Raw genomic sequence first — 25429 nt, 5'->3', positions numbered from 1 at the left:
GCAAAGTGGCTCAGAAATATAATTGCAGGGGTTCTCAACCTTTCTGGCACCAGGGATGATTCCTGGAAGACAATTTTTCCATGGACAGAGGGTGTGGGAAATCGTTTTGGGATGATTAGAGTGTATTAAATCTCCACTTCAGAGAATCAGGCATTAGATTCTCATAAGGTGCAGGTAACCTGGGTCCCTCACATGCAGTTTATAGGTTCCTGCTCTTGTGAGAATCTACTGGCCCCACTGATCTCACAGGAGGTAGAGCACAGGCATCTTTGCTGTTTGCCTGCCATTCACCTTCTGCTGAGTGGCCCGGTTCCTAACAGATCACAGACACTACCTGCTGGAGTGTCCTGGAGGTTGGGGATCACAGTATTATTGGGTCACCCAGAGCAAGCTGTGTCCAGCATCTGCATGCAGGGCAGTTGTGAAAGCATCAGGTTTACAGAACCCAGAGGCATGGTCACTACAGAAGCAGAAAGGACCACAAAGCAGCTGGAGAACAGCTGTAAAGGGGCATTTCCAGAAACCTCACTGCGCGTGGTCCATGGACCCATCAGAAGCATGGCAGCACCCAGGAACTCAGCAGAAACAAAGAATCTCTGCCCCACCCAGACCTACTGAACCTGGATCTTCATCTTAACAACAGCCCCAGGTAACCTCTCTGCACAGGAAAACATACAAAGCCCTCGCACCAACTACAGACAGCTGGCGGACAGACGGAGAGAAGGAGAACTTTGCAGGAGTCCTCTGCCAGCCTCCCTGGGGGAAGAAACGAGACCTTTTGCCTAATACAGTGGTTCTCAAATTTGGCTGCAAACAGGAATCACCTGTGGCGTTTAAAAAACTGTTGACGCCTGCTTCCCAGCCTCAGAGATTCAGATTTGGTGATTTGAACACGCAGCCAAGTTTAAGACCCACTGGGTTTGGTCAGACGTTAGATATGTGTGCTAGGAGCAGAAAACAGTAAAAGAGGGATTGGGTCATTCGGGAGCAAGACCAAGAGGGCGTGTGTATGGAAGCGGGGGTGGGAGGCGGCAGGGAGTCTGCGCCCAGGGTCCTACCCCCGAACCCTCACCCCACCCCCGCACCCGCATGTAGCCTCCTGGGCCACCTTTCTCAACTTGCCCTTGGTTCTCACGCGGATGTGTGGATTCTGCTTCCCCCTCGTGGTGACTTCCAGTATGGCACAGCTGTCGAAAGTTTCTTCCAGACCTGAGTCCCTGGGTGTGGTCTTGACAGGTGGGCTCATCCTAAGGATTGTGTCCGGTGAGCAGCTTGGCCGTGTGACTTCAGGAGTTGCTTCTTCACGGGGAGTTTCAGGCTGTGACCGGAGCCTACGTGGCTTCCCGCGTGTGCAGTTTAAGGAAATTCATTTTCTCAGCTGAATGCGCTTGCGAGATCAAGCGTCAGAGCATGCGCGGGAGAAGATACCATGCTTCATAAGAAACAGTGGTTTCCACTTAGATTGTCAGAAGGTGTTAGATTCTCACCTTATGATAAGAAAACAAACCTAGAGAAGGAACGTGCTCAAAGTCACACCGCTGGTGACAGATGGTGCTTTGCTCCCAGGTGGGTCAGATGGCACAGTCCTTACGGTACCAGAACCTCAGCAGGTGATGCCTGCCCAGGGATTGCACAGACTTCAGCTGGAATCTGCTGTGGAGTCTGGAGTCTCTCCAGGCAGCTGTGGTTTCTTTTCCTCCCTATATCCCGTCGACTCAGACACTTCCTTCCATATGGGAGACTCCACATTTGTGAGAAGATTTCCCTGCTCCTTTCTGGCAGAAGACTTCTCTCTGAAGCTAACTCCCAAGTCTGGGTTCAGGCCAGATGATGAAGTGAACTAATGAGAGAAGTGGGGCGTGTTCGACGCTCGGTGCCAGTGTAGTCCCCTGACCTGGCTACCCCCACCTCCACCCCACTTCTGCCCTGAAGCTCCTACCCCTGAAGCCGGTTTCTCTCCGCTATACCCTGAGTGATCCTGAAATTCTGGTATGGGCCAGAACCGCGAGGGGAGATGGTTAGAGTGCAGATCCCTCAAGCCCCATCACCAAAGATTCTGATTTGCATTTTATTTTATTTAAAAAAAATTTTTTTATTGTTGGGGATTCATTGAGGGTACAATAAGCCAGGTTACACTGATTGCAATTGTTAGGTGAATATTTTAAATTTTTTTAATCTTTCTTTTTTTATTGTTAAATCATAGCTGTGTACATTAGTGCAATCAAGGGGTACAATGTGCTGGTTTCATATACAATCTGAAATATTCTCATCAAACTGTTCAACATAGCCTTCATGGCATTTTCTTAGTTATTGTATGTAGACATTTATATTCTGCCTTTAGTAAGTTTCGCCTGTACCCATTCTAAGATACACTGTAGGTGTGGCCCCACCCATAACCCTCCATCCACCCTGACCTCCCCCCCTCCCTTCCACTTCCTTGGCCCTTTCCTCATAGTCTTGTGCTATAGTTGGGTTATAGCCTTCATGTGAAAGCTATAAATTAGCTTCATATTAGGGCTGAGTACTTTGGATACTTTTTCTTCCATTCCTGAGATACTTTGCTAAGAAGAATATGTTCTAGCTCCATCCATGTAAACATGAAAGAGGTAAAGTCTCCATCTTTCTTTAAGGCTGCATAATATTCCATGGTATACGTGTACCACAATTTGCTAGTCCATTCGTGGGTTGATGGGCACTTGGGCTTCTTCCATGACTTAGCAATTATGAATTGGGCAGCAATAAACATTCTGGTACAGATGTTATATTGTGATTTTTGGTCTTCTGGGTATAAACCTAGTAAAGGAATTATAGGATCGAATGGCAATTCTATTTTTAGGTCTCTAAGTATTCTCCAAACATCCTTCCAGAAAGAACGTATTAGTGTGCATTCCCACCAGCAGTGTAGAAGTGTGCCCTTTTCTCCACATCCATGCCAACATCTCTGGTTTTGGGATTTTGTTATGTGGGCTACTCTTACTGGGGTTAGGTGATATCTCAAAGTAGTTTTGATTTGCATTTCTCTGATGATTAAGGATGATGAGCTTTTTTTCATGTGTCTGTAGATCGTGCATCTGTCTTCTTTAGAGAAGTTTCTCTTCAAGTCCCTTGCCCAGCCTGAGATGGGATCACGTGTTCTCTTCTTGCTAATATGTTTGAGTTCTCTGTGGATTCTGGTTATTAGATCTTTATCGGAGGTATAACCTGCAAATACTTTCTCCCATTCTGAGGGCTGTCTGCTTGCTTTACTTACTATGTTCTTGGCTGTGCAGAAGCTTTTTAGTTTGATCAGGTCCCAGTAGTGTATTTTTGATACTGCTTCAATTACCTGGAGAGTCCTCCTCATGAAATATTCACCCAGGCCGATTCCTTCAAGAGTTTTCCCTGCACTTTCTTCAAGTATTTTTATAGTTTCATGTCTTAAGTTTAAATCTTTTATCCAGTGAGAGTCTATCTTAGTTAATGGTGAAAGGTGTGGGTCCAGTTTCAATCTTGTACAGGTTGCCAGCCAGTTTACCGAGCATCATTTGTTAAATAGGGAATCTTTTCCCCACTGAATATTTTTAATTGGCTTCTCAAAGATCAAATAACAGTAAGTAGCTGGATTCATCTCTTGGTTCTCTATTCTGTTCCAGACATCTACTTCTTTGTTTTTGTGCCAATACCAAGCTGCTTTGATCACTATTGATTTATAGTACAGTCTCAGGTCTGGTAGTGTGATTCCTCCTGCTGTTTTTATTTCTGAGTAATGTTTTGGCTATTCAAAGTTTTTTATGATTCCATATAAAACTAAGTATTATTTTTTCAAGATATTTAAAATATGACAATGGAGCTTTAATAGGAATTGCATTAAAATTATATATTGCTTTGGGTAGTATAGACATTTTATTTTATTTTATTAAATCATAGCTGTGTACATTAATGTGATCATGGGGCACCATACACTAGTTTCATAGACCATTTGACACATTTTCATCATACTGGTTAACATAGCCTTCCTGGCATTTTCTTACTTATTGTGCTAAGACATTTATATTCCACATTTACTAAGTTTCACATTTACCCTTGTAAGATGCACTGCAGGTGTAATCCCACCAATCCCCCTCCCTCAGCCTACCTCCCCCCCCTTTCCCCTTTCCACCTATTCTTAGGTTGTAACTGGGTTATAGGTTTCATGTGAAAGCAATAAATTAGTTTCATAGTAGGGCTGAGTACATTGGATACTTTTTCTTCCATTCTTGGGATACTTTACTAAGAAGAATATTTTCCAGCTCCATCCATATAAACATGAAAGAGGTAACAATGTTGATTCTTCCCAGCCATGAGCATGGTGTGTTTTTCCATTTGTTAACATCTTCAGCTATTTATTTTCTTGAAGTCTCATAGTTCTCTTTGTAGAGATCTTTCACGTCCTTTGTTAGGTATAGTCCCAAATATTTCATCTTCTTTGGCACTACTGTGAAAGGAATAGAGTCCTTGACTGTTTTTTCGGCTTGGTTATTGTTGGTATGTATAAAGGCTACAGATTTATGGGTGTTGATTTTGTAGCCTGAGACAGTGCTGTATTCCTTGATCACTTCTAAAAGTTTTGTAGTAGAATCCCTAGTGTTTTCCAGATATACGATCATATCATCTGTGAAGAGTGAAAGTTTGATCTCTTCTGACCCTATGTGGATACCCTTGATCGCCTTTTCTTCCCTGATTGCAATGGCTAAAACTTCCATTACAATGTTAAAGAGCAATGGAGACAATGGGCAACCTTGCCTGGTTCCTGATCTAAGTAGAAATGATTTCAATTTAACTCTATTCAATACAATATTGGCTGTGGGTTTGCTGTAGATGGCCTCTATCAGTTTAAGAAATGTCCCTTCTATGCCAATTTTCTTAAGTGTTCTGATCATGAAGGGATGCTGGATATTATCAAAAGCTTTTTCTGCATCAATTGAAAGAATCATATGGTCTTTATTTTTTAGTTTGTTTATGTGCTGAATTACATTTATAGAATTACATATATTGAACCAGCCTTGAGACCCTGGGATAAATCCCACTTGGTTGTGGTGTATAATTTTTTTGATGTGCTGTTGGATTCTGTTTGTTAGGATCTTATTGAGCATTTTAGCATCAATATTCATTAGTGATATTGGTCTATAATTTTTTTTTCTTGTTGGGTCTTTCCCTGGTTTGGGGATCAAGGTGATGTTTGCTTCGTAGAATGTGTTGGGTAATATTCCTTCTTTTTCTATATTTTGGAAGAGGTTTAATAATGTAGGTACTAGTTCTTCTTTAAAGGTTTGGTAGAATTCTGACGTAAAGCCATCTGGTGCTGGGCTTTTCTTTTTAGGGAGATTTTGTATAGTTGATGCTATTTCAGAACTTGATATAGGCCTGTTCAACATTTCCACTTCGTTCTGGCTAAGTCTTGGTAGGTGGAGTACTTCCAGGTATTGGTCGATTTCTTTCAGATTTTCATATTTCTGGGAGTAGAGTACTTGTAGTATTCATTAAGGATTTTTTGAATTTCTGAGGGGTCTGTTGTTATTTCATCATTACCATTTCTGATTGATGAAATTAGAGATTTTATTCTTTTTTTCCTGGTTAGGTTGGCCAAAGGTTTATCTATTTTATTGATCTTTTCAAAAAACCAACTTTTGGATTTATTGATCTGTTGTATAATTCTATTGTTTTCAATTTCATTTAATTCTGCTCTGATTGTGGTTATTTCTTTTCTTCTGCTGGGTTTGGGGTTGGAGTGTTCTTCCTTCTCCAGTTGCTTGAGATGTCCCATTAAGTTATTAACTTCCTCTCTTTCCATTCTCTTGAGGAAGGCTTGCAGTGCTATAAATTTCCCTCTTAGGACTGCCTTTGCAGTATCCCAGAGGTTCTGGTAATTCGTGTCTTGATTGTTGTTTTGTTCCAAAAATTTGGTGATTTCCTTCTTAATATCATCTATAACCCATCTATCCTTCAGCATAAGGTTGTTTAGCTTCCATGTTTTTGTATGGGTATGCAGGTTCCTGTTGTTATTGAGTTCAACTTTTATTCCATGGTGGTCTGAGAAGATGCAAGGAATAATTTCTATTTTTTTAAATTTGCTGAGGTTAGATTTGTGGCCTAGGATGTGGTTGATTTTAGAGTATGTTCCATGGGCTGATGAGAAGAATGTGTATTCAGTTTTGTTGGGATGAAATGTTCTGTAGATGTCTGTTAAATCCAGATGTTGAATGGTTAAGTTTAAATCTAAAATTTATTTGCTTAGCTTCTTTTTGGAGGATCTATCCAGCACTGCTAAAGGGGTGTTAAAATCTCCAACTACTGTGGAACTGGAGGAAATCAAGTTGCTCATGTCTGTTAGACTTTCTCTTATAAATTGAGGTGCATTCTGGTTGGGTGCATAAATATTAATAATTGAAATCTCATCATATTGAGTATTACCTTTAACAAATATGAAGTGTCTATCCTTATCCTTCCTTATTTCGGTTGGTTTAAAGCCGATTGTGTCTGTAAATAGGATTGCAATGCCTGCTTTTTTCTTCTTACCATTTGCATAGAGTATAGATGACCATCCCTTCACCTTGAGTCTATATTTGTCTTTTAATGTAAGATGTGACTCTTTTTTTTTTTTTTTTTGTAGAGACAGAGTTTCACTTTATGGCCCTCGGTAGAGTGCCATGGCATCACACAGCTCACAGCAACCTCCAACTCCTGGGCTTAAGCGATTCTCTTGCCTCAGCCTCCCAAGTAGCTGGGACTACAGGCAAGATGTGATTCTTGTATGCAGCAGATATCTGGTTTGAGTTTTTGTATCCAGTCAGCCAACCTGTGCCTCTTTAGAGGACAATTTAAACTATTCACATTTATTAAGAATATTGATGAGCCTTTTGAGAGTCCAGTGGACATTTTTGATCCTTTTGCAACTGTGGAAGTTGGAATTTGATCAAAATTTTCTGGGTGGGTTTACTTCTGTGGTGAAGGATTACACTGGTCTTTATGGAGGATAGGTCTGAGAATATCCTGGAGAGCTGGTTTAGTTATGGCACATTTCTTCAACATGTGAATGTCATTGAAGTATTTAATTTCTCCGTCATAAATGAAACTCAGTTTAGCTGGGTACAGGATCCTGGGTTGAAAGTTATTTTGTTTTAGGGGATTAAAAATTGATAACTATCCTCTTCTAGCTTGAAAGTTTTCAGCAGAGAGATCTGCAGTTATTCTAATATTCTTCCCCTTGTAGGTGATGGTTTTCTTTCATCTGGCTGCTTGCAGAATTTTCTCCTTCATATTAACTTTAGAGAAATTGATTATGATGTGTCTGGGGGATGTCTTATTTGGGTTGAGTCGTGCTGGAGTTCTGAAACTGTCTGCTATCTGAATTTCAGAATCTCTTTGCATGTCTGGAAAGTTCTCCTTCATAATCTCTTGGAGAAGAGACTCTGTGCCTTGTGAAGCCACTTTATTGCTTTCGGGGATCCCTATAAGACGAATATCGGTTTTATTTGAATTATCCCAGAGCTCTCTGAGAGAGTGATCTGTTTTTGCCCTCCATTTCTCTTCCTCTTTGAGAGTTTGTGAGCGTTTGAAAGCTTTGTCTTCAATGTCAGAAATCCTTTCTTCTGCTTGCTCCATTCTGTTACTGAGGGATTCTACTGTGTTTCTCAGATCTTTGAGGGTTGCAACTTCTCGTCTCAATGTGTCAAAATCTTTGGTCATTTGGTCTTTGAATTTGTTGAATTCTTGAGATATCTTTTAGGTTACTGCTTGGAATTCTAATTCGATTTTATTTGCTATCCAGATTTGGAATTCTATTTCTGACATCTCAGCTATTTGTGCATGGGATCTTGTGTTGTGTCTGCCCCATTGATCCTTGGGGGAGTTGATCTACTCTGATTATTCATATTGCCAGAGTGTTCCTGTTGATTTCACCTCATGATGGTTTTTCACCATTGCCTCTGGCCGTCCTCAGAGTTGTGGAGGTGTCTGTCCAAGATTAGACCCCGCAGGATCACTCTATTGTTGTTGGATCTTTGTAGGGAATGACCCTGTGTAGTTCCTCTGGGGCTTCCCCAGCCAGAGAGTTCTGGTTGTGGAAGCAGCTCCGGAGTGTGACACACCCGGACCCAGCAACAGGGTGGGAGCACAGTTCTGGGAGTGCCTGGTGCCCAGTGATTTTGGCACAGAGAGCCCAAGGCTCCAGCAGTCTCTGGCCAGGAGAAGGGCTCTGCGCAAAGGCAGGGAGGGCTTCAGAGGGCACGTGACTACCAGAGTCCCTGGCCAGACGAGCGGGCTGGTGTGGAGGCAGGGAGTGTACAGGAGGGAGGACACAGGGTTGCGCAGCTCCTGCAGTTCCTGGTCAGGGCATGTGGAGGCCCGGCAGGCAGGGGTCATGGCGCAGCTCTTATGGAGGTCTGGGCAGTGCCAAGCCCAGGAGTTTGAGGTTTGTATGAGCTGTGACACCACGGCACTCTACCCAGGGCAACTGCCTGAGGCTCCAGTGTGCCAAAACTGGTCTCACTCTGCCCCTGAGGGTTAAGGCTGTAAGGCAGCTCAGTCCCCACCTTTAGGCTGCTCAGTCACTGGGTTACTAGTTCCCACTTGATCCTTGTTCTGTGACCCTGATGGTGGAGCTTGCCAGGGCAGTTCTCTCACAATGGCTCCCTGCGGCCCACAGCCGAACACTATTAGCTCCGTCCGGCTCAGTGGCTCAGTCTGGGGCCCTAGACAATGCCCAAAGTTCTCTGCACTCCTGCTCAAGCTCTCCCCAAGGCAGAGTGCCAAGTCCAAAAACACCGAAACAGTTCACAAGTAAGGCCTTTCCAGTTTGCAGTCTCACTGCTGTTTGTACTTACGGCTGCCTGCGGGATTAGGTTGATAGAACACACGCAACCACTTGCCAGTTTTCCACTGTTTTTGTCCTCCCCTTGGGGTCTCTGTATCCTTGAAGGGATGATTATAGGCAGATCCCACCAGCCAGACATGCCTGGAGTCTTATCTCCTCAGACTCACCGTGCCCAGTTGCAGGGAAGCTGTTACTCAGCCGCCATCTTTCTTCACCCTCCTTATTATCCCTGATTTGCATTTTAAACAAACAACCTATGTGAAGGCTGCTGCAGGTGATTCTTGGAACACCCCTTGGCAAGCATTCAAATGACTAACATTCAAGGGCTCCAAGTCAAGAATATGAACTAAACCCCCTAATCTATAAATAAATATTTAAAATTTGTAAATCAAGTGAACAAATAGTCAAATATACCTTTGAAACCACACGACAGGGTGGAGTTCCTGGGCTCTGGAGCCCAAGCCAGAAGGTGATGATGCCAAGATATCTGAGCAGCAGCTCCACCCTCGGCCTTCCCCTTTCTCTTCCCACCTCTGGCTCTGACCTCTTGGTGCCTTGAGGAATCTGTTGCTCAAGAAAGAGGACACCCAGCCAGTCTACACAGGCCTCCCTCCTCCCATCATGTAAACAGCTGCATCTTGATCACCTCTTGGGCCATGGGACGGACCCCAGGAGGAAGGCCAGTGTTGGCCCTGGCAGCAGGGGATTCCTAGGTCCTCAGAGCACAACCTCAAAGGGGAGGAGGCTCCATGGATGCATGCCCTTGAGCTTGCTCTGTGGGGAGGGAGCAAAGCCCTCTAAAGAGCACTCATCGAACTTTCATGTGAGTAAAAACTACCTGGGATCTGAAGATTCCAAATCAACAGGTCTAGGGTGAGGACCAAGATTCCCTGCTTCTGACAACCTCCTAGCTGCTGCCGGTGCTGCTGGCCCCCGGACCACACAGCAGAACAGCAAAGCTCTCAAGCAAGTTTTTCTGTGAAGGGCCAAGTGGTCACTTTTTAGCCTTTGAGGGCCCTATGGTCTTGTCTGCAAATACTCTACTGTTATAGCATGAAAGCAACCATAGATGATATTTAAGTGAATGACTTTATCTGTGTTCCAATAAAACTTTATTTGTAAACACTGAAATTTGAAATTCAGGTAATTTTCTTGTGTCACAAATATTTTTCTTTGGGTTGTTATATCATTTAAAAATATAAAACCATTCTTGGCTTGGCGCCCATAGCACACACGCACCAAAGATGGTGGGTTCGAACCTGGCCTGGACCAGCTAAACAACTGCAAGAAAAAAAAAATAGCCAGGCATTGTGAGACTGAGGCAAGAGAAAAATAGCCAGGCATTAGAAGACTGAGGCAAGAGAATCGTTTAAGCCCAAGACTTTGAGGTTGCTGTGAGCTGTGATGCCATGGCACTCTACCAAGTGTGACATAGTAAGACTCTGTCTCAAAAAATATACACATATATTACATGTATATATATGTATATATATATAACCATTCTGATGTAGGCTGTACAGATACAGGTCAGGAATTTGATTTGGCCCAATGGCTGTAGTTTGCTGACCTCTGCTCTAACATTTAAGGCCCAAATCAGGAGCCAGGCATGGCTGGGTCTGTGCTGCTCTACAAAGCCCATATGCAGCTGCTGTGATTAAAAGGGTCTAGAACAGCAGTTCTCAACCTGTGGGTCATGACCCCTTTGTAACAATGAAAATACATCCTGCCTCTCAAAATTACAGTTATGAAGTAGCAACAAAAATAATTTTATGGTTGGGGGTCACCACAACATGAAAAATTATATTAAAGGGTCTTGGCAATAGGAGGCATTAGGAAGGTGGAGATCCACTGGTCTAAAAACTCATTGGGTCATGACTTGGGGGGTAGATGGGTCTTTGGGGTGGCCATCAAATCACACTTTCTCAGGCCACTTTCTGTGCATACTTAAGAGCTCAATCATGCTGGCAAAAGTCGGGGGGTTCAAATCCAGATCCATCCTGCTGTGTCAGCCCACAAGATTGAATTTAGTCTCAGAACCATCTGGATTTACTTTACTGCCACGATAAGCCTGCTAAACACATCCACAAATTTAATTTGAGATAAAAATTCTTACTGATAAAAATTCAGGATCGTTTGTGGAAGGAGGTGAGGCTGCCTGTCCCCAGGCCTCAGGACCTGTTAAAGAAAGGAGAGGAAGGAGATGGGTTTATGGAAAACAGTGTGGGGCTGGCCCTCTATGCAGAATCCTAGAGCATTTATCTTATTACTGGCTTATTTTTTTATTAAACAGATTTCTCCTCACCTGACCTGTGGGTTCTCTAAGAAGATGAGGGAAAAATTATTCAGGAGAATTACTCCCAGGGTAACAATTATCGAGCTTTCTTATTTCTCCATTTCCTTCTACTACCCTTGTTTTCCACCTTTTAATTTTTCTACAGCATCACAAGTTCCATACCCCAGGAAGTAGGCTCTAAAGTGCACTGAATGAAGGGCTACCTGTGGGAGAGATCACACCTGTGGAAGGTAACGGACAGAAGCAGGAATAGGTGGAGGTGAACCTGTAACAGCCGAGCTGCAATGCAAGGCTGACAGAAGCCTCAGTGGATCTCACCAGGAACTCTGCAGTTAGAGGGGCCTTTCAGCACTCTGGGAGGCCAAGGCGGGTGGATTGCCTGAGTTCATAGGTTCGAGATTAGCCTGAGCAAGAGCGAGACCCCCCCTCTAGAAAAACATCTCTAGAAAAACAGCCAGGCATTGTGGCGGGCACCTATAGTCCCAGCTACTTGGGAGGCTGAGGCAGAGAATGCTTGAGCCCTAGAGTCTGAGGTTGCTGTGAGCTGTGACACCATAGCACTCTACCAAGGGTGACAAAGTAAGACTCTCTATCAAAAAACAAAAGAATAGCCTTTCAGGACCCACCATCCCTATCCCCTGGCATGGCTGAGCTGAGAAGGTCAAGTCCTTGTCCTCCTCCATCCACATGTCATTGGATATGAGCCTCTCCAGGAAGTGATGTGCTATGGTCTGAATGTTTGTGTCTCTCCAACATCCATATATTAAAATCCTAATTCCCTAGCAGGCATGGTGGCTCATGCCTCCCATCCTCATGCCTCCCATGCCTGGGAGGCTGAGGTGGGTGGATCCTTGAACTCAGGAGTTCTAGACCAGCCTGAACAAGAGCAAGACCCCTCGTTTCTACTAAAAATGGAAAAAAATAGGCCAGGATGTCGTGGCAGGCATCTATAGTCACAGCTACTTAGGAGGCTGAAGCAGGATTGCTTGAACACAGAGTTTAAGGTTGCTGTAGCAAATGATGACACCATAACATTCTAGCCTGGGCAATAGAGTGAGACTCTGTCTCAACAATCCTGACCCCCATTGTGGTGTTATCAAGAGATGGGGACTTTGGAAAGTGATTAGATCATGAGGGCGGAGCCCTTATGATGGGATTTGGGCTCTTCTAAAAGAGATCCCTTGCCCCTTCCACCATGTGAGGACATAGTGAGAATGGCATCATCTCTCAATTAAGAAATCAGCTTTTGGGGCAGCGGTGGCAGCCACAGCGGTGGAGGCGGAGGTGCGGTCCCGGAGCAGGAGGACTCGGTGCTATTCCGGCGAGGTACAGGCCAGAGTGATGATTCTGACATTTGGGACGATGCGGCATTGATAAAAGCTTCTGATAAAGCTGTGGCTACATTTAAGCATGCTCTAAAGAATGGTGACATTTGTGAAACCTCAGATAAACCAAAAGGCACACCTAGAAGAAAACCTTCTAAGAAGAATAAAAGCCAAAAAAAGAATACTACAATGCCCTTGAAACAGTGGAAAGTTGGTGACAAATGTTCTGCCATTTGGTCAGAAGATGGTTGCGTTTACCCAGCTACCATTGCCTGGGTTGATTTTAAGAGAGAAACCTATGTTGTGGTTTACACTAGATGTGGAAATGGAGAGGAACAAAATCTGTCTGATCTACTTTCCCCAACCTCTGAAGTAACTAATAATATAGAACGGAATGCTCAAGAGAATGAAAATGAAAGTCAAGTTTCAACAGATGAAAGTGAGAACTCCAGGTCTCCTGGAAATAAATCAAATAACATCAAGTCCAAAACTACTCCATGGAACTCTTTTCTCCCTCCGCCTCCCCCCATGCCAGGGTCAGGACTGGGACTAGGAATGCCAGGTTTAAAATTCAATAGCCCACCCCGCTGCCGCGGCCACCCCACTTCCTTTCATGCTGGCTGCCTCCATTTCCTTCTGCCCCACCAATAATCCCCCCACCACCTCACATATGTCCAGATTCTCTCGATGATACTGATGCTTTGGGAAGTACGTTAATCTCTTGGTACATGAGTAGCTATCACACTGGCTATTCTATGGGTTTTAGACAAAATCAAAAAGAAGGACGGTATTCACATTCCAGTTAAGGAGAAATACTGAGGATAGAGCAACAAGTTAAATGGCACCACTAAAGAAATGATCAGACAGGTCCAGAATGTGGAATGCTGTAGAAGATAACGGCCTTGTTTCTTCAAAATATCAGAGTTGGGAAGGAAAAAAGGAGGTGTGAATGGGTAACTGTTCTGGATTTAAAATTGCTTAAGAGACAAAACCAAATGCAATGTGGTATCCTTGATTGGACCCTATTTTAAAAAACACCTGACTTAAGGTAGGGGAAATTGAGAAAATGAGTATGGACTGGATTTTAAATGATATTAGACAATTGTTGCTAATTGTATGGACTGTGAGAAGGATGTTGTAATTTAGAAGGTTGTGGTTTTCAACCTTCCTAATTCCATGAACCTTTAATACAGTCCAAAGGGGCTGCAACCCACAGGGTGAGAACTGCTGTTTTAGAAGAATGTTTTAATTTGCATACACAAATATTTGTTGGATGAATTGTTACAGTGTCTCCAAAATATTTTGAAATGGTTTAGCAAAACACATGTGAAGCATAAATGGCAAAATGTTAATGACTAACTGGTGTGTATGTGGATGTTCCCTGTACTATTTTTTTCTATTTTCTGTATGTTTAAAAGTATATAATAAAAATTCTTGATTTTTTTTTTTTTTTTTTGTAGAGACAGAGTCTCACTTTATGGCCCTTGGTAGAGTGCTGTGGCCTCACACAGCTCACAGCAACCTCCAACTCCTGGGCTTAAGCGATTCTCCTGCCTCAGCCTCCCGAGTAGCTGGGACTACAGGCGCCCGCCACAACGCCCGGATATTTTTTGGTTGCAGTTTGGCCGGGGCCAGGCCTGAACCCGCCACCCTTGGTATATGGGGCCAGCGCCCCACCGACTGAGCCACAGGCGCCGCCCAATACTTGATTTTTTAAAAATAAAAAAAATTAAAAAAAAAAAGAAATCAGCTTTTGCCAGACACCAAATCTGCTGGTGGTTTGATCTTGGACTTCCCAGCCTCTGGAACCATGAGAACCATGAGAAATAAATTTCTTGTATATTTCTTTACAAGCTACTTGGTTGTGGGATAGAAGCATAGTACAGGCTGGCATTCCAGAGGACTTGCACGGAAATGGTCCCCTGAGCCTCAGCCCCTTGCTGCTCTGAACACCTACGGTAGTGAGTGAGGTCAGAATATTCAGCAGAATAGATAAGAAACTACTCTGGGAAATGCAGATAGAAATCAGCAGCTTAGCAGAGTCAGGATGTCAATAGAGTTAGAAAGCAGCTGGCAATTAACCTCAAGCCATAGCTACCTAACTTGTGAGCTGTAACTTTCCCCCATTCAGTCCCTATCATAATGATCCATAATTTAGTGCTCCACCGCCCTTCACCCTGATACCCCTCTTCCTTGAACAAAAAATCACCTGTTTAAATGAAACATGAAACTGTTAACCTCTCACTTTTTTTACTTTGTATTTGCATACCTCCAAAATCCCAATAAAAAGCTCTTGAGAATTTTGTTCCAGGTGGTGCCTATCTGCCTGGCTACAGGCCAATACAGTATCTGTCTCTCTGGGTCTCTAGATAGAGAAACTTTGTGTGTGAACTTATCACTGCCAGAGCTAGAAGAACTGCATTCATTTGTTAACACACTCATCAACATTAAAGTCTGCCAAGTCCTGGCCAAATGTAATTCTCCAGACCTCTCTTTTTTACAAATGATCCTAATTTTTCCCCTATGTACAAAACCCAGAGAGGAGTGTTTTGGGGTCCCTCAGCAGTGGTGCAATGTGGGGCACATCCAGACAAGAGTCCATCCATTTTGGGCAACTTTCCTGAGCCTGGGAGGACCAGCTTACCATGACCTGTGTGTCCTTGCTACCTAGGCGTGATTAATATAAGTTGCTTTGTTAAACTTGTGTGTGTGAGTTCTATATCACTTGACTCATGCAAGTGTTAGACATCGCAGCCCGAGCTACAGTGAGTGGAAGCGTTTGGGCTCCTATTCCTGGCATAGTGATGCTCTTTGCTGTCCTCCATGTAGGGGGAATCCTCACCTGGGATTGGCAACCAGGGCACAGTGAAACTGCCTCACAGACATCCCAAACTGAATAAAAGCTGTGCTTTCCCCCCTGTATAGTCCTGCAGCCACATTTTGGCCTACTCATTGTGTGTGTGCATCCATGCTGCTATGTTGTGAACCAGTGGTTCTCAGCCTTCCTAATGCCTCCTAAGGCCACAACCCTTTAATACAGTTCCTCATGTTGTGATGACCTCCAACCACAAAATTATTTTCATTGCTACTTCATAACTGTAATCTTGCTACTGTTATGAATCACAATGTAAATAAATATCTGATATGCAGAATGTATTTTCATTGTTACAAAAGGGTCACGACCCACAGGTTGAGAACCACTGTGAACTCTTTGTGGAGGGGTAACTATGATATCTTTGGTGCTCAACATAACACCTGACACTTGGGTGCTCGATGAATGACTTCCAAACGGAAAACTTAAAGAACTAAGATTGGTGGTGGAGAGAGGAGGTTGAAGATATTGGCCAAAATGAAGTGGAGATTTTGCTGTTGTCTTGTCTTATGTTTCACTTGGGATTTGAAGTGCCCACATCCACTCTACTGCTCTTTGATGTGCTTCAAACCTATGTCTGTTGGTGGTCTCCTCATCAATCTCCTCATTAGTCACATGCCATTCTCAGGGGCAATTAGTTCTGGTAACTTCTGATGTAGTTTCTAGAACATTCTTGCCCAATCTCTGCTATCCTAGCATCTTCTTGCTCAAAACTAGAGCTTCCTGAGGTGATTATCTCCTGTTTATGGGATCTACTTTTCTCTTTTTCCCTTGGAGGGAAGAAGAAGAACTTGACACATATATGAGAAGAACTTGACACATATGTAAAACCACCACACACACATACATAAAAAATCACCTTTTTTTTTTTTGAAACAGTCTTACTTTCTTGCCCTTGGTGGGGTGCTGTGGCGTCACAGCTCACAGCAACCTCAAACTCTTGGGCTTAAGCAATTCTCTTGCCTCAGCCTCCTAAGTATCTAGGACGACAGATACTAGAAGGCACCTGCCATAATGCCTATTTTTTATTTTTTTAATTAATTATTTTTTATTAAATCATAACTTTGTACATTGATGCATTTATGGGGTTTAGGGGCCTGATTATTTTTAGAGACAGAATCTCTTTCTTGGTTAGGCTGGTCTCAAACTCCTGAGCTCAAGCAATCCACCCACCTCAGGGTGCTAGGATTACAGGCATGAGACACCACACCTGGCCAAAAAAATAAGTTCTGAATGTTCAGTACCAATAATGCTGGACACTGGCTAAAGCTGCATGCTATTACTCTAAGCTTTGCATTTGAATTCATCAACAGAAGTATAGTACTTGAAATTTCCTCTGCACTTCTCTTAGTTTATCTCTTTCTGCATCTAGAAATGATTCATGCCCACGTTTTCTCTCCCCTTCTAGACTGAGAGTTTCTTTAGCTAAAAAAAACAAAAAGGAGAAGAAGCTTTTCATTTTGGAGAATTTTTAATGCATACAAAAATACAGAGAAGACTACAAATTCTCATGTTCTCCATGTCTCATGGGCTTTCTGTTGTTGCTGTTGAGACAGAATCTCACTCTGCTGCCCAGGCTAGAGTGCTGTGGCATCAGCGTAGCTCACAGCAACCTTGAACTCCTGGGCTCACGCGATCCTCCTGCCTCAGCCTCCTGAGTAGCTAGGACTACCGGTGCCCACCACAATGCCCAGCTAATTTTTTCTATATTTTAGTAGAGACAGGGATCTCATTCTTGCTCAGGCTGGTCTCGAACTCCTGCACTCAAGCAATCCTCCAGCTTCTGCCCCCCAAGGTGCTAGGAATACAAGCGTGAGCCATGTACCCAGTTTATGATCTAGTTTGTCTGATCTGTACCCCAAATTCCCATGGTTCTAATGTTTTTATTGTGGTAAAATATACACAACAAAAAAGTTACAATTTGAATCAGTTTTAGTTGTACAGTTTGGTGGTACTAAATTTGTTGCCATTGTTATACAACCATCACCGCCATCTCCAGAACTCTTTTTTTTTTTTTTTTTTTGTAGAGACAGAGTCTCACCTTACCGCCTTCAGTAGAGTGCCATGATATACACAGGACTCACAGCAACCTCTAGCTCTTGGGCTTCCGCGAGTCTCCTGCCTCAGCCTCCCAAGCAGCTGGGACTACAGGCGCCTGCCACAACGCCCGGCTATTTTTTGGTTGCAGTTCAGCCGGGGCTGGGTTTGAACCCGCCACCCTCGGTATATGGGGCCGGCGCCCTACTCACTGAGCCACAGGCACCACCCTCCAGAACTCTTTTAATCTTGTAAAACTGAAACTCTGTCCCCATTAAACAGTAACATCCCATCTTCCCTTCTCCCAGCTCCTGGTAATCCCATTCTACTTTCTGTCACTGTGAATTTGAATACTCTCATATAAGTAGAATCACACAATAGTTGTCCTTTTGTGTCTGCTTTATTTCACTTGATGTTTTCAAGTTTTATTCATGTTGTAACATAAATCAAATTTACTAACATTATTTTCAAGCATGTTGCACATATCATGTGAGCTCATCCAGAAATATCTCACTATGGATATCTAAAAGGTATTGATTTTTTAACAAAACCAGAATGCCAATATCACACCTAAAAGTAAACAATAATTTCTTATTACCGCAAAATACTCTTTCAGTGTTAAAATTTGTAATTGTCTCATACAAGGTAGACCAGCCACTGTTCTTGAGTACAGAAGAATCCCTGCCTAATCTGTCCCAAGGCCTTCCTCTCCCATGGTAGCTGTGTCTTATGCACAATAAATGCTGTCATGTGACATTTCACCAATAGGTGGCACAAATAATGATGACATTTGCTGAATCCACTTGGTGTTTACCCAAGAGAAAACAACATTTGTGGGCCATTGGCAAAATTATAGGTGAATATATGAACACAGACACTGAACCTAGTTTGTTTGTTTTGTGTAACTAGCATAAAATCTCAATATATTCTTTTTCTAAGGAAAAATTTTGATGTCAGACAAACTTTCTACTTGTTTTAAGTACAGAGAGCATAGAAATTTCATTTCTTGACATTGAGCTTACCTCTATAATAAAAACATTTTCAGAACTGAATAATTGAGGTCATTCATGTTTATATATTCTTCTGCTTAATAAAAGAAAAAGCAAATTGGATCTTCTTGTAAAATTGATTTATGTGTTAAATGCCCATGGCAAATGTATTGTCTGAATTGTATCATGAGCCTATCTCTGAATAAAAGTTTCTTTTCCAAACTTCCTCTGACATGTTCTGATGGATGAAGAATCTTAGGATGGTGGATTGGATAGAATCTTTAAGACCATCTAGTCTAACCCCCTCATCTGACCGAGGAACATTTATGAAATCTCATCATGCGATCATACAGTGACTTGGTGACTTTTTGTGCAATTTTCTATCTTTCTGACATCAATCTCACCTTCTTCCCTTCACCCCTACCCTGTAATAAGCATAAACTATTAGAAATGTCTAACTGCTTAGTAATAATTAATATTTCATTTTAAGGATGCAATACACGAATTGTGCAATCAATTCTGCCTTTTCTGACCTTTAAATGTATTCGGCAAACACTTCTTGGATACTCCTATGGCCAAGCAGGATCTTTTTGTTCTCTTGCTCAACTGGGCCTCTTATTTGAGTTTAAATCTTGTAATTGCCTAGAAAGAAATTAAAACAACTTTAGGAAATCTACCTGTATTGAATTCCTAATAGGTAGCATGTAAGACACATTCCAGCCTGGATGACAGAATAATTCTGTGAGTCATTTGTCATCCTCTCCAACTACATTCAAATTAACACTTAATATTGGAATGTCCTTTCTGTTCCTGAAGTCAACTCCTTTGTAAACTCTACTTTTGAATGTTATTTCTCACCAGATTTGCCCCAAGCACCAAGAACAATTTCCTTCTATCTTCCTCTTAACCTCTCCCAGATCGGGGCCCTTTTCCCCTGCAATGGTGACTTGGATGTAGCCCTCTTCTGCACTACATTTCTCGGGCTCTGCCCATGTTGCTTCTCTCCTTTCAGTCTCAGCCACCAAACCTTTGCCTATACAACCTTCTGACTTCACTGAACATTTACATCCCACCTAGAAAACAAGCACTCAGTCATAGCTGAGTCATATGATTTACTTCCAGTGGTACCTTCCAAGTGTGTTCTTTGATATGTTCATAAAAAGGAAATGTTCCATAGTCAAAATTTTTGAGAAGCAAATGGTTAAGCAAATTTAAATAGCTTCTAATTTTCAGACATTTCAGAATCTTTGATTTCCTAAAAAGCATCATTAGTCCTTTAAGATAGGGTAAGAATACTATCTTGGGCATTTCCCCCCAACAGATATTTAATTCTTACAGTTCTATAGGCTGGAAAGTCTAGGATCAAGAGGCAGATTCAGTTCCTGGTGAGGGCTCTTGTCCTGGCTTGTAGACAGCTGCTGTGTGTTTATGTGGTCTCTCTTCCTCTTTTACAAGGGCACTAATTCTATCACAGGGCCCCACCCTTATGACATCATCTAAATAATTACCTCCCAAAGGCTCCACCTCCAAATACCTTGTGGGTTACAGATTCAACACATGGATTTTGAGGAAATTTAAACATTCAGGCCTGGGAGGCACCTGTGGCTCAAGGAGTAGGGCGCTGGTCCCATGTGCCGGAGGTGGCGGGTTCGAACCTAGCCCCGGCCAAAAAAAAATAAACATTCAGGCCTTAATATCCCTTTTGTTTTTCTCATTGCATTGTCTGGTTCTGTGTTCTATGAAACAGATTTTGAGACACACACCACAGTGCAGTCTCTAGTGTCAGACTGCCTGACTCAGAAAACAGACAACCTGAATTTAATCCCAACTTTATCTCCTCCTAACTGTGGGACGCGGGCAAGCTTCTCCATCTCTTCATGCATCAGTTTCCTCAGCTGGAAAACAATGATAATAAAAGGTTGTAGTGAGGATTAAATGTGTTTACATAGAGCAATATGGGGTGGTGCCTGTGGCTCAAAGGAGTAGGGTGCTAGCCCCATATGCCAGAGGTGGCAGGTTCAAACCCAGGCCCAGCCAAAAACTGCAAAAAAGAAAAAATGGAAAATTTACATCCTTTGTATTGACTTGGATGGAAGTGGAACACATTATTCTTAGTAAAGCATTACAAGAATGGAGAAGCATGAATCCTATGTATTCAATTTTGATATGAGGACAATTAATGACCTAGTACATGGTGGGGGATGGGGGAAAGGGAGAGCAGAGAGAGAGAGGAGGGAGGGAGTAGCGGAAAGGAAGAGCAGAGAGAAGGAAGAAGGGAGAGGCTGGGGCCTCGGTGTGTGACACACCTTTTGGGGGCAAGACACAATTGTATGAGGGACTTTACCTAACAAACGCAATCAGTGTAAACTAGTTTCTTGTACCTTCAATGAATCTCCAACAACAACAAAAAAAGTCAACTACAATCATGAAATGTTAGTATTAATAATTAATTACATAATTAAACTATCAGTTATTGATAAACATATTAATGGTAAATAACACATTGTGTGGCAATATTTAACTTCTCTTTAGGTTGAATATTGAATGCTACAATTGGTTGGGGTCAAGTTTCCATTTTAAGTCACAGGCTCCCAGAGGGCAATGTAGCACCAAAAGAAAACTGCAACTGGATCCATGGCAAGCACAAGCCACGAATCAGAAGTGGTGAGGCTGGGCTTAAGGGAGAAGGGCCCATTCAGTTCAGTACCAGGACTCTGTGCCAACCATCACAGCTTGGCAGGAAGCAGAGCTGTGACTCGGCAGAGGACAGGCCAGTGATGAATAGAGGCGGGCAGGCCTGCCCAAATCCCAGCTTCATGCAGATACATTTGGACTTCTGGTAGTATCATCTTTGAATGTGCATCACAATTTCACATTCAAATCTACCTTACCAAATAATCTCAGCACAGTGAAACTTCAACATAATGTGTCCTGCAATTCCAAGGGCTTAAGGGGTCCCTTTATGTAACTGGCCAGGGATTAGGGCCAGTGGGAAATCAAAGCGTTTACAACCTGTTCAGTGCTTTCGCAGCCAAAGAGTAAGTTGCCAAACATTTTTCTCTCAACAAAACAGAACAAAACAAAACAAAAAAACAGGCCACCGAATTCTAGAAAGGGAAATTCTTAAATGAGTATATTTTAAAGACACAACAAAGAGAGAAAGAGAATACAAGACGATTTTAAAAAGCCAGCCAAGGAAAATTTTTCAGTCTATTAACTTTTGGATGTGAGAACACAGAAACACGGATTCTTTGTTACAGATCCTTGGAGCACTCAAAGAGTTATGCACAAGGATCTGAAAGGGTGAAGTTGTGACCTTTGTCGGCCTGCCTTCCCATGATCATTCCATTGACTCCTTGTGCTAAATTCCACATCCTCCTTACTTTAGATCCTTCCTAGGTAGCCTCGCAGTAGAAAATATTCCAAGGAGAACTTAAGCTTCTAGTACAAGTGCATGTGTGATGTATATGTAAGCAATATATTCTTTTCCTTTAAAAAAAATTTTTTTTTTTTTGTAGAGACAGTCTCACTTTATGGCCCTTGGTAGAGTGCCGTGGCATCACACAGCTCACAGCAACCTCCAACTCCTGGGCTTAGGCAATTCTCCTGCCTCAGCCTCCCAAATAGCTGGGACTACAGGTGCCCGCCACAACGCCCAGCTATTTTAAAACATTTTTCAATTGTGGCAAAATCAAAATATACACAACATAAAATTCACCATCTTCACCATTTTTAAGTGTACAATTCAGTAGTGTTAAGTATATTCACAGGGTGCAACCAATTTCCAGAACGTTTTTTATCTTGCAAAACTGAAACTCTGCGCACATTAAACAACTCCCAACTTCTGCCTCCCTCTGCCCCTGGCACCTACCATTCTACCTTTTGTCTCTATGAATTTGACAACTCTAGGGGCCTCAAAAAAGTGGAGTCATTTAGTGTTTGTCCTTTTGCAACTGGCTTTTCACTTAGCATAATGTCTTTAAGTTTTGTGCACGTTGCAGCATAGGTCAGAACTTCCTTCTTTTTTAAGGCCAAACAGCACTCCATTGTATGGCTAGACCACATTTTGTCTGTCCAACCATCTGTCCATGCCAGGCGATACAATTTAAGAAGTCCGTGAAAATGTGTGGAGCCATGCTTAAAAGGGTTTCACAAGTCATGATTGGCAGCCATTATTAAGTTCCCTCTTCTGTTTGGCTGGCACTGAAAACAGATAGGACTTAAATGACTGTGGTCTATAGTCTGGCAGGCAGACAGACAGGTTCTGCTGTAGACTGAGTGATCAGACCTGTCTGGCACTGCTGTCAGTGGAGGAGAATGGTGCCCAGGAATGCTTGGGAATCTGGGAGGAAAATGCACTGGGTGTTGGGGTGGGGTGGGGAGAGCACAGTAAATGGATCAGCACCAGAAGACACTGACAGAGCAAGCCTGAAGCCCACCAGAAGGGGATTCAGCACTAGTGAAAAGCTTCTCTACATCAGATCTCTCTCCACCCACCTACCATTCATTTATTCTACAAATACTTAATGCTCACTACTATGTGCCAGGCTCTGTTCTAGGATCGAGTATATATCAGTGAATAAAACTCCCAAGATCCTCATTCTCATGGAGTCTATATCCTAATGGGCTGGAGAGATACACACTAAACAAATAAATGATCAGGGTAGTCAAGGCAGGGATGAAAGGTGTGAGGTCGGAGGCGGAGCAAGATGGCGGCCGAGTAACAGCTTCCTTGCATCTGGGCACCGTGAGTCTGGGGAGATAGGACTCCAGGCATCTCTGGCTGGTGGGATCTGCCTATCATCCCCCCTGTGAGGATACAGGGAGTCAGCGAGAGACGTCTGGACCCCAAGAGGAGGACTAAAACAGTGGAAAAACGGCAAGTGGTCGCATGTGTTCAATCCGTCTAAACCCGCCCACAACTGTAAGTTCCGTAGCAGCGAGACTGCAAACCAGAAAGGCCTTACCTGTGAACTGTTTTGGTGTCTTTGGACTTGGCACTCAGTTGAACTGCCTTGGGGAGAGCCTGAGCGGGAGTGCGGAGAACTTTGGCCATTGTCTAGGGCCCCAGTCTGAGCCGCTGAGCCAGACGGAGCTAATAGTGTTTGGCTATGGGTCACAGGGAGCCATTTTCAGCGATCTGCCCCAGCAAGCTCCACCCTCAGGGTCGCAGAGCTAGAATTGGGTGGGAGCTGGTAACCCAGCGACCAAGTAGCCTAAGGGCGGGGTCTGAGCCCCCTTGCAGCCCTAACCCTCAGGGGCAGAATGAGACCAGTTTTGGCACACTGGGTTAAGTGGATAGCCACTTCAGCAGTGATTTCAGCAACAAGCACTTTCCCGGGAAAGCTTCTGCTTAGCAAGTGAACAAGTTCAAAGTGTCTTTTAAGTGGGCTGAAGAGAGATTTAGGGTGTCTACCTGCTGGGGTTTGAGAAATCAGCAGCCTCCAGTCGTATCAGAACTGTGATTAACATCTCATACCCCAGAAGACCACGTGTTGCCCAGACAACATTCAATAACATATACATACTGCTTGGTTTTTCGTTGTGTGTTTTTTTTTTTTTTTGGTTTGGTTGTTTTTTTTTCTTTATTTTGATGTTGTTGATGTTGTTTTGTTTTTAATTAAACCTTTTCCATACACATCCTTTTTCTTTCTCAATTTTTCTAGTTTAATTATTATTTCCCATTGCTGCCTTTTTCAATAACTAGAACTTCATTTTTGCTAGTGTTTCTACTGCTATTATTTGGTTTTTCACCCAATTTTATCCCATAAAGTTTTCTGTTTGCTTGTTTTGGTTTGATTTATAGCATTTTTGTCTTTCCTCTCTACTTGGTGGAGGTGGGGTACTGTGTCTGATCAGGTTAGCAAAGAGCTGCTGACCTCAAGGGAACCACCCAACTGGGCACCCCCAGAAGGTGGGGTTTTTTTTAAGGTTGTGTCAAAGTACCCTACTGTACACCTATATTGCTCTGTCTCCCTCTTTCTGTGCCTCTCTTCTTTTGTCAATATTCCTTTTACCCACCCCTTCTCCTTTCTCTATTTTTCTTTGTTTTTCTTATCACTCGGTCCTCCTTTCTTTCATCCCTTTTTTGCTCTTCAACCTTCTCACCCTTCTGGTCCTGTAACCCTTAGTCCACAGGCATGAGAACTTAAAGAGCAAGAGGATGTGAAAGGAAAATTAAGACAAGGAAACAGATCAAAGAAATCACACATGAGGAAGAATCAGCAGAAAACTCCAGGCAACATGAAGAACCAGTCCAGAACAACCTCGCCAAGGGATCATGAGGTAGCTACTGCAGATGATTCCACCTATAAAGAAATGTTAGGAATGACAGAAAGGGAATTTAGAATACACATGTTGAAAACAATGAAAGAAATGATGGAAACAACGAAGGAAACTGCTAATAAAGTGGAAAATAACCAAAAGGAAATCCAAAAACAGAATCAAATAAGAGATGAACGATATGAAGAATATAAAAAGGATATAGCAGAGCTGAAGGAACTGAAACAGTCAATTAGGGAACTTAAAGATGCAATGGAAAGTATCAGCAACAGGTTAGACCATGCAGAAGAAAGAATTTCAGAGGTAGAAGACAAAGTTTTTGAGATAACTCAGATAGTAAAAGAGGCAGAAAAGAAGAGAGAGAAAGCAGAACGTTCACTGTCAGAATTATGGGACTTTATGAAGCGTTCCAACATACGAGTTATAGGAATCCCAGAAGGGGAAGAAGAATGTCCCAGAGGAATGGAAGCCATACTAGAGAATATTATAAAAGAAAGTTTCCCAAATATCACCAAAGATTCTGACACACTGCTTTCAGAGGGATATCGGACCCCAGGTCGCCTCGACTCTAACCGAGCTTCTCCAAGACACATTGTGATGAACCTGTCCAAAGTCAAGACAAAAGAAAAGATTCTGCAAGCTGCCAGGAGTAAGCGCCAGTTGACCTACAGGGGCAAATCCATCAGAGTGACCGCAGACTTCTCTAATGAACTTTCCAAGCAAGAAGATAATGGTCATCTACCTTTAATCTACTTAAACAGAACAATTTCCAGCCCAGAATTCTGTACCCTGCTAAACTAA

General features: G+C 42.8%; 2 protein-coding genes across 3 annotated transcripts in view; both read left to right on the top strand.

The window, feature by feature from the left end:
* CLDN10 (claudin 10) overlaps nucleotides 1–25429 on the top strand; it is a 171209-nt gene that overhangs the window by 43991 nt on the left and 101789 nt on the right. The window lies entirely within an intron of this gene.
* Nucleotides 1140–13397, top strand: LOC128566961 (survival motor neuron protein-like). The gene is made up of 3 exons (XM_053564109.1): nucleotides 1140–1263; nucleotides 12360–12998; nucleotides 13088–13397. The coding sequence occupies exons 1-3, from the start codon at nucleotides 1140–1142 to the stop codon at nucleotides 13252–13254; spliced, it is 930 nt and encodes a 309-aa protein (XP_053420084.1). The 3' UTR covers nucleotides 13255–13397.

This window comes from Nycticebus coucang, chromosome 15 (genome assembly GCF_027406575.1).
Source record: "Nycticebus coucang isolate mNycCou1 chromosome 15, mNycCou1.pri, whole genome shotgun sequence".
Classification (NCBI taxonomy): domain Eukaryota; kingdom Metazoa; phylum Chordata; class Mammalia; order Primates; family Lorisidae; genus Nycticebus; species Nycticebus coucang.
The sequence above is the reverse complement of the archived record's forward strand: the minus strand, read 5'-3'. Positions and strand labels throughout refer to the sequence as shown.